The sequence below is a fragment of the Artemia franciscana genome, chromosome 11 (genome assembly GCF_032884065.1).
Source record: "Artemia franciscana chromosome 11, ASM3288406v1, whole genome shotgun sequence".
NCBI lineage: Eukaryota > Metazoa > Arthropoda > Branchiopoda > Anostraca > Artemiidae > Artemia > Artemia franciscana.
Window position 1 is genome coordinate 18,510,473 of NC_088873.1, and position 12,472 is coordinate 18,522,944.

General features: G+C 35.6%; 1 protein-coding gene across 1 annotated transcript in view; it reads left to right on the forward strand.

Moving 5' to 3' along the window:
* Window positions 1–12,472, forward strand: part of LOC136032915 (gamma-tubulin complex component 3 homolog) — a 90,546-nt gene that overhangs the window by 18,866 nt on the left and 59,208 nt on the right. The window contains exon 4 of the mRNA XM_065713374.1: window positions 5,336–5,507. Within this exon, the coding sequence (XP_065569446.1) occupies window positions 5,336–5,507 (172 nt within the window). The remainder of the gene's footprint in view (window positions 1–5,335; window positions 5,508–12,472) is intronic.

Sequence of the window (12,472 nt, forward strand, 5' to 3'; positions counted from 1 at the left end):
AATATAAAGAAATTCTAACGTGTTATAAAGTTTATGACCCCCCCCCCTCCTTCGAGAAAAATGGTTTGGAAGATGGCTGAACTTCCATAAATTTGAATCTTCTGGAAATAGAGCTGGCAAGGACTAGGCGGACTTTACTGTCGGCAGTGTGGCAATTATCAGCCGTTAATAGACTGCCAAGACAAAGAAACTGATCTACTGTTTCAACTTGCTCACCTTCGGCTATTATAGACGGGGGATTCGTAATGTCCTTGGATGATTTAACCATGACTTTAGCTGTGTTGCGAGACCAACACTTTGGTTTTGTTGTGTTTTTTTTTTTTTCCTAGTACCCCGATTTCAGCTTATTCCTAGAAAGTGGTAAGGGTCTAACCTCTGCGGTTTTTACGGAAAATGTGGACCTTAGACTGGATTGACAAATATGACTTTACAATTTGGAAAGCTTAGTAGAACTCTTGCCTGGGGCCAAAAAGGATGGTTTTTACTTGTGTTTCTACCCATTTCTGTTCGTGATTTTAGCTTTATTTATCATTTGGTTTTTTGCACTTGGGATTGCAATAGAGAAATGGTATCAGATGTGCCTCTTAAAGTTTAAAAGTTCTCTCATTGCTAAAGAAATTAGAGTTTATCCTTTGCTCCTTTCTAAGTAATGACGTTAGAAACTTTGCCTACGGCAAAAAAGTCAACTTTTGAACTAAGACAGATAGATTTCTTTTCGACGGCAATCAATAGCTCTTGATGAGCTGATCAAAGTTTATGTCATCCTTTTTTTGGTAGAAAAATTTCTTCATGAGATATGTCAGTTTGAAATTTTAAAGGGGTTGACAACTTCAGTAGTAAGGTACTTACTGAAACCAAAAACCGATGCAGAAATGGTATCAGATGTGCCTCTTAAACTTTAAAATTTCTCTCATTGCTAAAGAAATTAAAGTTTATCCGTTTCTCCTTTCTAAATGATACCATTAGAAAGTTGGCCTACGGCAAAAAAGTCAACTTTTGAACTAAGACAGATAGTTTTTTTTTCGACGGTAGTCGATAGCTCTTGATGAGCTGATTAAAGTATATACCATCCATTTTTTGATAGAAAAATTCCTTCATGAAATATACCAGTTTGAAAGTTTAAATTGGTTGACAACTTTAGTAGTAAGTTACACACTGAAAGCAAAAATAGGCCGATACCAATTGTGAGACATATAGAGGGTTTTAAGTAACAGTCGGCTGTTAGCTCAGAATCATCTTTGGCAATGAGGGTTTCGTAACTTTTGCTAGTTGGTGTACCTATTATTTGTTTCCGGTGTATTTGATGGTAAGACCAATTTGGTTCCGGTGGTAAGACATGTTGAGGACTTATAAGTAATCATCAGCTGTTAGGCTACAATCATCTTTAGCGATGACGGGCTTGCAACTTTTTGCTAGTTGCAGTGAGGGGTTTGCAACTTTTGTGAGTTGGTGTACCTAGTATTTATTTTAAGATCCTTACAGATTAACAACTTCAGCGTTTAATCAAAGCGAAGAAACAAAACTAAAGTGTTGCTCTCGCAACACTTTACTCTGTGAAACCGAACAAAGTTGCTGTAACACCTCACGTTGCCGATGCAACGTAGATCTAGTTCTGTTTGCATTAATCTATATCCCAAACGACTTCATTGCTTCACAGATGCTGTCGGTCTGTCCTTGGAGTTTTTCAGTGGTTGTAGCTTGCTGGTCAATATCATCAACGTACGCTAGTTTATCAAGTAGGATCCCACCTATTTTCGCCCATGCTCAGTGGGTATGAGAGATATAATGGCACGGAGAAAAGGTTGAACAAATGCAGGGATAGGATGTATCCCTGGAGAACTCCAGAAGTTTTCGAGAATTCATCAGAGAGCCCTACGGTAGTCACAATTTTGGTTTTGAACTGATTGTACATGTACTCAACGATTTTGAGGAATTTATCTGGGACATTGCAATATCTTAAAATATGCCGCATACCTTTCCTCCATATGAAATCAAAGGGCTGTCGAAAATCTATGAATAGGTAATAACGCTCTCTGTTAATCTCAGTGTATCGGTCCATCAACTGGTGGACAATAAAGATTTGGTTGATAGTTGATCTTCCTTGTCGAGATCATGCTTGATACTCGTCAATAACATGACCGGTGACTGCTTGTAGTCTATGAAGGAGGATAAGATACTTATATCACTGGATTAAATAGTGTCCATTCACCGAGCCAGAATTATGATTTTACTTATTATTGGAGAAGCGTCAAAAATGTTCAGTGTATTTTCAATCTAAACAGCTTTTTACACTTATTTTAAAACAGTATCTACTGTACAAAAGTGTCGTACAGTAGCTGCATATCAACTCTTAAATGACTTCAAAATTGTCGTCATCTGTTGATGTCTTAAAACTGAAGGAGAGCAGAAAAATAAGACACCTAAAATTGCACAGGAAACATAAACCTTCTCCATGGAAGGCGTTAATCTAGAAGCTAAAAATACCTTCTCGAGTCCTAGTTTGGACCGTAAGTCAGCCTCTAATTGTTCTACGGAACACATCGGGGTTTGCTAGCAGATGCTATTATTTACTCTACTGTAAGTCCTGTTGAACTACGACAGTTTTTCGTGCGATAGAATTTCTTACTCTGCTTTTTGATAGGTCAATCCAAATTAGGATGAGCGAAGTTACTCTTGTTTTGGGAAATCCTGATCGATTAAATTAAACAGTTCGTGGTAACGAACTGTAGTAAGGAGCGACCCGGCTCAATAGTAAACGAAACTCTAAAAAACGGAATTTTGATGCTTAAAGATACATCAAAAGAATTGGATTTTCATGCTGATTTCAAATATATAAGTTCATCAAATTTGGTCTTTGTCATCAAAAGTTACGAGCCTGTGAAAATTTGCCTTTTTTGGAAAATAGGGGTAAACACCCCCTAAAAGTCAAAGAATCTTAACGAAAATCACACCATCGCATTCAGCGTATCAGAGAACCTTTGACAAACATTTCAAGCTCCTATCTGCAAAAATGTGGAATTTCGTATTTTTTTGCCAGAAGACATCACGGGTGCGTGTTTATTAATTTTTTTATTATTTTTTTTTTCCAGGGGTCATCGTATGGGACAAGTGATCCTAGAATTTCGCAAGAGGGCTCATTCTAACGGAAATGAAAAGTTCTAATGCCCTTTTTAAGTGACCAAAAAATTGGAGGGCACCTAGGTCCCCTCCCACGCTCGTTTTTTCCCAAAGTCAACGGATCAAATTTTTGAGATAGCCATTTTGTTGCGCATAGTCGAAAACCATAATAACTATGTCTTTGGGGATGACTTACTCCCCCATAGTCCCTGGGGGAGGGGCTGCAAGTTACAATCTTTGACCAGTTTTTACATACAGTAATGGTTATTGAGAAGTGTTCAGACGTTTTCAGGGGGATTTGTTTGGTTGGGGGGTGGGGTTGAGGGGAGGGGGCTATGTGGGAGGATCTTTCCTTGGAGGAATATGTCATTCGGGAAGAGAAATTCAATGAAAAGGGCGCGGGATTTTCTAGCATTACTATAAAATAAAACAATGAAAAAATAAACATGAAAAAGTTTTTTCAATTGAAAGTAAGGAATAGCATTAAAACTTAAAACGAAAAGAGATTATTATGCATATTAGGGGTTCTAAAAATACTTTAGCATAAAGAGCGAGGAATTTATCTCCTCCTAAATTATTTTATAAAATATTTTTAGTAATTTCAACTATTTATTCTACGGCCTTTCTGATTCAGGGGTCATTTTTAAAGAATTGGGACGAAACTTAAGATTTTGTGTAAAGAGCGAGGTATTAACGAGGGGACAAACCTCCTCGTATACATAATAAAAAAATAAGAATATAAAAATTTGTTACGTAAGTTAATTCTTAAGTTACGTATATTTTTTACTAATAAAAACATTCGTTAAAAATTAAGAGGTCTAGTTGCCTTTTTAAGTAACCGAAAAATTGGAGGGCAACTAGGCCTTTTTCCCCACCCCTTATTTCTCAAAATCGTCTGATCAAAACTAAGAGAAAGCCATTTATTCAAAAAAAGAATTAATATGCAAATTTCATTTTAATAATGCGGAGAGCCAAAATCAAACATGCATTAATTCAAAAACGTTCAGAAATTAAATAAAAAAAAACTGTTTTTTTTAACTGAAAGTAAGGAGCTACATTAAAACTTAAAACTAACAAAAATTACTCCATATATGAAATGGGTTGTCACCTCCGCAATCCCTCGCTCTTTACGCTAAAGTTTGACTCTTTATCACAATTCTACCTTTTAAAACAATTAAAAACTTTGTTTTTAATTGTTTTTAGTTTGACTCTTTATCACGATTCTACTTTTTAAAACAATTAAAAACTTTAGCGTAAAGAGCGAGGGATTGCGTAGGTGGCAACCCATTTTATATATGGAGTAATTTCTGTTCGTTTTAAGTTTTAATGTCGCTCCTTACTTTCAGTTAAAAAAAACTTTTTTTTTATTTAATTCATAAAAGGGCTGGTCAAGATATAAAATATACTTAAATCAAAGGGCCTTTTCAGATGCTTTGTGGGTGTTTCTAGAAGCGAAGGGTTTGAGCCATATCTGAATCTTCTGTTTCTTTTGAATGCTATCTGGGTTTCTGGCTTAAAGGGACATCCTTCCCGCTTGGATAACCTGGACGTCCGACTTTTTTTTTAGATGCCGACTTTTTTTTTACTTCATTATTTAATGGTTATACACATGCATGGGTGTTCACAAGGTCAATACTTTGAGAGTGTTCTGAAAGAGTTATCGCCAACCCGCTTAGGAACAAAGAATCTAAGACCCCTCAAAGTACCTTTCTGGTAAAATTAAGTAATCCCAGGGGAAAATAGCGAATTAATTTTTTAGTTTTGTTTATATCGATATTATACAAATGTATTCAAATTCAATTTACAGGGCTGAAAGTTTGATAAAGTGGAGGCACAAATTCCAGGAAAGTTTGTCTTGTGGGAAAGGGACTTGAAACTCCAATCATGCCTTTTTAGTCCATAATTTTCTCAGAGGAAAAATCTGGGAGTGGAATTCCTTCATGTGTGAAGGAGTATATATTTGTGATATTTTTACCTTTATTTCAGAGAATTCTACGAAATCGGGTGTCTGTAGTGGTACTACTTTATTGCCTCAGAGATTCTACTTTGAACAGCACAGGGACTCAGCCTGGATTTCTGCTGCCTCAGTATTTAGAAACAATAGAGGATAATTTATCAACAACCGCAATTGTAGATAAACCACTTAGAGGCAATGTCAGTAAGTGTAAAGTAATGTGTGAAGGGGTATATATTTGTGATATTTTTACCTTTATTTCAGAGAGTTCTGCGAAATCGGGTGTCTGTAGTGGTACTACTTTATTGCCTCAGAGATTCTACTTTGAACAGCACAGGGACTCAGCCTGGATTTCTGCTGCCTCAGCATTTAGAAACAATAGAGGATAATTTATCAACAACCGCAATTGTAGATAAACCACTTAGAGGCAATGTCAGTAAGTGATAGTTTTAAAACTCACCACGAATTTCTGGTCCCTCAGTATTTAGACACAGTAGACTATAATACATAAACTATTGCAAATAATAGATATCTCCTTAAGATGATGCAAGTAAGAAGTGTTTTTTAAAACTCAAAGCAGTTCTAAAACTCAGCACGGTTTAAAACTCAGTTTGGATTCGTTCAGAACGCTCTGCCTAGATTATAACTTTAAGAAACCCAGCATGGGTTCAAAGAACCTTGAGTAATATGTATATTTATCTCAGGCCTGCACAGAGAAGGCCTTCCGGTACCCGTTCCTTTAGAATTTCGAAAATCTCACGATTTTGCCTATTATTTCTAAAATGTTTCATATAATTGGTCTGTTTCTCAAAATTAACCATACCTTAGCCCTCTCAGTGAGTCCGTTTTGACGCTGATCGCTGTGTCGAACACGGTAAATTAAGGTATTTTCGAGAAGAAAACGTTTTGGGTAAGCCATGTGGGAATCGGTCTGTTTCCGATTCCCACATGGGGATGGAAACAGACCGACACTGAGTTTCTTTTACAAATCTCGGTGTCGACTTGCGAACTATTTGCGAATTTTTAAAACCCGTCTCGACATCTGCTCCCTCAGCAAAACTCAGTGTCGACCTGTGAACTATTTGCGAATTTTTAAAACACGTCTTCGACATCTACTCCCTCAGCAAAACTCAGTGTCGACTTGTGAACTATTTGCGAATTTTAAAACCTGTCTTCGACATCTGCTCCCTCAGCAAAACTCAGTGTCGACTTGTGAACTATTTGCGAATTTTTAAAACCCGTCTTCGACATCTGCTCCCTCAGCATTCAGAAATAATAGAGACGCAATGTCATTAAGTCTCAACTTTTAAAATTCAGGGTTGACAGATACTGTGTGTGAGCCAGTAGCGGCATTGCCTGATCTTGAGGCATGCAATGCATGGTTGCGAGTCTGTGATCTTGATTAGCAACACTTCAATTTCTTAACTTTTCGTACAAATGAATTCAAGTTTAATAAAACTACCCCAACTGGATTATTTGATTATTCAATCCATAAAACAGACAGTAAATTTTCAAAAATAAGGTATTTCATAAAATAATATCTTATTCCCTACTTATGTTTTTACTAAGTAGGATGCCATTTCGTATTTGGTATTAAGTGAATAAAAAAAGTAGTTTTCTTTTAACTGAAATTAAGGAGTGACATTAAAACTTAAAACGAACAGAAATAAATTCCGTATATGAAAGGGGCTGTCCCCTCCTCAACGCCCTGCTCTTTACGCTAAAGCTTTTATTATTTTAAAGAGTAGAGTTTTTGACAAAGAGTAAAACTTTAGCGCAAAGAGCGGGGCGTTGAGGAGGAGATAGCCCTTTTCATATAAGGAGTAATTTCTGTTGGTTTAAGTTTTAATGTCGCTCCTTCTTGTTTTCATTTGCTGTAAAACTGTAGTAAACAAAACAGATAATGATATGCTGTTGTTGTTGATAATAATAAACAACTGCTTAAGTAACTGCACGCCTATTAAATAGTTAAAACTCCCCAATCTTTACGCTAAAGTTTTTAATACTTAAAAGTAGAGTCGTGACAAAGAGTCAAACTTCTGCGTAAAAAAATGGGGCGTTGAGGAGGGGAAAGCCCCTTTTATATATGGAATATTTTCTATTCCTTTAAGTTTTAATGTTGCTTCTTACTTTCGGTTGAAAAACATAATTTTTCTTTAAATTTAATTTCTGAACGTTTTTCAACTAATACAGGTTCGAATTTGGCTCCCCATACACAAAAAATATAAAACAAAATCCGTATATTAATTTTGGCAAAGTTTCCCCCCTTGAAAAATTTCTAGGCTGAATCACAGATTCTAGGCTGTGTAATATCGGTTAGGTGCACAAAAAAGCTTCATTGGCAACACAAAAAAAGCTAGCAAAATAATGTTTCTAAGAGCTGAAATTATAAATACATTAAATTGTCTCTCTTAGCTATAAATAAACAAGCTTGTCATAAACAAGACAGGTAGTGATATGCTGTTGTTGTTGATAATAATAAACAACTGGTTAAATAATCGCACGCCTAAATAGTTTGAAAAAATGTGGTTACTGCAAATTCTACAGCCATTTTCCACTTCGTAAATCAGCTTTAAATAGCAAGTCTAGAAGCTTTATTTGATTATTAATCCCATATATGAAAGGGGCTGTCCCCTCCTCAGCTCCCCGATCTTTACACTAGTATTAATACTTAGAAGTAAGGTTGTGACAAACAGTCAAACTTCTGTGTAAAGAAAAGGGTGTTGAGGAGGAGACAGCCCCTTTCATACATGGAATAATTTCTGTTCGTTTAAGTTTTAATATTGCTTCTTACTTTCAGTTAAAAACACTTTTTCAACTAATGTAGGTTCGAATTTGGCTCACCGTAGATGAAAAATGAAAACGAAATTTGCATATTAATTTTGGCAAATTTTCCTCCCGTGTAAAATTTCCTCTGGAAAGTTCACTGATTCTAGGCTGTGTAATATCAGTTAGGGGCACAACAAAGATTCAGTGGCAACACAAAAAAAGCTAGCAAAACAATGTTCCCAAGAGCTGGAATCATAAATGCATAAAATTGTTTTTCTTTGCTGTAAAACTGTAATAAACAAAACAGATATGATATTGCTGTTGTTGTTGATAATAATAAATAACTTTTAAATAATCGCACGCCTAGTAAATAGTTTCAGAAAATGTCGGTACTGCAAACTCTAGAGCCATTTTCCCACTTCATAAATCAAGGAAAATTATTAGTTAACAATTTCATTAAGTAGCATAAAGAGCTAGGTATTGAGGAGGGGGTAACCCCCTCATATACATTGTAATTTCTGTTCGTTTTAGGTTTTGATGTTGCTCCTCACTTTCAGTTGAAAGAACCTGCTTTTTAAAATTAATTTCTGATCTTTTTAAAATGATGCCGGGAAATCCGGCTTCCCCTCCAAGTAAAATCCTCCCCCTCACAGTAAATCTCTCCATGTGAAGTTTTTCCCAGACAAAATACACCCCCCACACACCAGGAAAATCCCCCTCCAGACAATTCCATTCTAGCTGAAAATTACGCCTGAAAAATCTCTTGCAGACAATCCTGACTGAAATTTTTTTCTTAGCCCACTTTCATTTGAAAAGGGCTTTTATTTCTTATTGTTTTCAAAATCATGCCAAAAATCATCCCGTGGAAAATTCTTCCCAAAAATGTCTGCATACTTTACGTAGTATGTCAATATCTCAATTAGAAATATTATACGTAAACTATGGGCAAATTTCATGACTTGAAAAACTTTCCCCAGGGTCTCTGGTGGGCTATGTTATCCTCAAAGACATAGTTACTGTGATTTTTAACTATGTTGAACAAAATGGCTATCTTAGAATTTTGATCGGATGACTGTTAGGAAAAAAGGTGGGAGGGGGCCAGTTGCCTTCCAATCTTTTTCGCCACTCAAAAAGGGCACTAGAACTTTTGATTTCCGTTCTAATGAGCCCTCTATCGACATTCTAGAACTATTGGTTCGATGCGATCACCCATAAAAAAGGAATCAATCAAATAAACACACATCCATGATCTTTCTTCTCGCAAAAAATTCAAAATTCAGCATAGGATCCTCGTATACTCTGAATATAATGTTTTTGACTTTTAGGGCGTGTTCCCCCTTTTGCGAAAATCAGGCAAACTTTCTCAAACTCATGGGAGTTTGATAGTAATATTGATCTGCATCGCTTCTTACTTACAGTTCGTTACCACGAACTGTTTATAGATTACTTTTTATGGTGCGCCGTTACGCCCTTATTCAAGTACAGGTTTGAGTGACTAAATAAAACACTTGCAATGAGGAACTGGCTAAATTTCGGTTCTTTTTCTGCTATTACAATTGTCCAAGTGTTTTATGAAATTTGTTTTTTATTATCTTTTTATTGTCACATAGTCATTGCTACACACCTCCCTTGCGGTACGTTTTTGTCATGGAATACTTTATTAATTAAATAAATGATTCAACTATACTGTCAGATTTAAAAATGTTAATGTACTAACTAGGATAGAGTTTTTAATTTCATTAAAATGAATATATCTGTTTCTTTTCGAAAAGAAGAACATCAAATGCGCCCTCTGATTTAGGAACATACAAATGTCAATTCAATGGGATTTGAAAATCATCCAGATTACTAAACAAATTTGTAAATGACAATAATATAATGATTTAAGGACCATGGTAAGTCCAGACATAGCAGTTGTCCTGACTGTGTTGATAGTTGTTTGGCCTCGAAGAATATTACGATTGGCCCTTTTTTCACTAGAGTTTAAGTCTTCCAGCAAATCTCCCAGATTTCAAGCCTAATTTGCAAATGTGGATAATAAAATGACTTAAAAATGCAACAGTAGGTTAAGACACTGACTGTTGGGATAGTTGCTTAGTCTGGGAGAATATTACGATTGGCCCTTTTTTCACTAGAGTTTAAGTCTTCCAGCAAATCTGTCATATTGCAAGCTGAATTTGCACATTTGGATAATAAAATGACTTAAAAATGCAGTAGTTCGTTAAGAAACAATACAGTCTTCCTGACTGTACAGATAGTTCCTTAGCGTGGAAGAATATTACGATTGACCCTTTTTTCATTCGAGTTTAAGTCTCCCAGCAAATCTCTCTGGTCGTAAGCCGAATTTGCAGATGTGGATAATAATGTGTGGAAATAATGGATAATAAATGTGGATAATGTGAAAAACTTTATCCTTATTAGTATATAAACATTTTTAAATCTGATAGTATTGTTGAATCATTTATTTGATTAATGGTCTACTTGATTTTTGAAATAAAATCAAATAGTTGTGGGCATCAAGTCATGGCTAATTGTAGAAAGAGTCAAGACAGATAGTCCAATTGAGTGAGAGGAAATTCTGGCATCCCCCCCCCCTTTATTAGGATTGTGAAATGATTTAAGATCCAATAGTATGTTAAGGAACAACACACCCTTCCTGACTGTATAGATAGTTGCTTGACACGGGAGATCAGAATTCTCCTTTTTTTTTTTGTCACAGTTTAAGACTAGCTGGCCCATTTTATGTTCTATTTTTCATTCAATTTACCCGCTTCTTTCATTTGGAAACACTAGAAAAAAGGAAAATATGTGGATGGACTGTTCTAAGCCATTTCTTGTGCATTAGAAACTATTTCTTACATAAAGAAACCGTCTGCCTCTTTAGATATACAATTGCAAAATTAAACATTCCCTCATCATAGCTTGAATACTCGACTGCTTTTTAATATAAGTTTTTGTTTACTGAGATACTGTTTTATCAGCGTATCTGAGCTCACACAGAGACGTTGCTGGCAAAAAATAAACACTTGTTGTGGTGAATTCGGATTTGCCCATATGTAGCTGTGCTTTTGTAGGTTTTGAGGAGAATTGAGGAATTCTTAGGGAGCATTCAGATTTCCCATTTGAGGTAAATACAGGGATCAGTTTCGGGGAGAACTCTGGTCTGCCCACCTATGGGAACGGACGAATGTGTTTTGGGGAGAGATTAATACCTTTTCGGGAGAATTAAAGAGCTTTTGGGAAGAGTTCTGATATGTCTATCAAACAGTTCGTGGTTACGAACTGAAAGTAAGGAGTGACGTGGCTCAATAATAACTGAAACTGTAAAAAACGTAATTTCGATTCAATAGGTATGTCAAAAGAATTGGCTTATTTTGCAGATTCCAAATATTTAAGATTCATTAAATTTAATGTTACCCATCGTAAGCTGCAAGCATGAGAAGATCTCCGGCAAAGGATAAATACTTTTTGGTAAGAACCTCATTTTTGGGCAGAATTCAGATTTGGTCATCCTTGGATACATGTGGATACTTTTTGGGGAGGATTGAATACCTTTTAGGGAGGATTGAATACCTTTTGGGGTTTTTGTTAATGAAGTTGCAGAATTTTTTTGTTGGCAGGGTCAGACAAATCAAAAAGAGGTGAATTTATAAGATCATCTGTCTACTTTGTAATTATAAACACAACTCTATAACTATAATTATAAATACACCAGTGTTTCCACACAAATAAATCAAGCCCTCTACTTTGAAAAATGTTCTTCTTCCCCAGTCAAAGCGATATCCAAATTTTGGGTATTTTTACGTGTTTCTTGGGTCTCCCTTGAGAGAGGATTGGGGCAAAGAGGCTTACCTAAATTTTTTAGGGGAGGGGCTGGTGGCCTACAATATTTGCAGAGGGGGAGGGACAGGGTTTAATGATTGTGACTGAATATAACTAGGGTATTCATAGTCTTATACAAAACTAGTGAAAATACAAAGAACAAATAAGTTCTGCTTTATTTGGTAATGTTGTTCAACACAGAAACAATAATACGCTGGAATATAAATTAAAAATCAAATATTGATGTCTAACACAAAGAAAAAAAAAATATGTGTAGAAATTGCACTCATATAAGGTGCTTCTTGGTATTGCTACGTCAACCAACATGCCGTAAAGAGTACGAGCTTCACGAGGTGTAGTGATAATAACTATTTAATTTTATTTTCTATTTAACAAACGTAATTTTATATTTGACAGTTATTAATTCTATTATTTATTTTTTATTGGCCACTACAAACTAATAAATCTTGCGTATATCAAAACTTTACTCCTGATGAGTGTATCCGTGGGTCATCCCCTCACCACTGTCTTGTCCAATTTTTAGGTGATTATGTATTTTTCTCTTGTACCGTTTTTTGTTATTATTAATCCAACGTTGCTTACTTTTGTATTGAGTGGGTTATAAATAGATGGATTAATAAATACCTGTTTGTTTGAAAAGATAAAAAACTCCTGAGGCGCTTACGCACTTGCATATTAAAAAACAGGTATTTGTGTCTTAATGCCACCACGCTCAAGTTCTCTCGAGATTTTGTATCGCGAACATGACACAATAACCGGTTTTCATATTATTTATGCCAGACAATATTA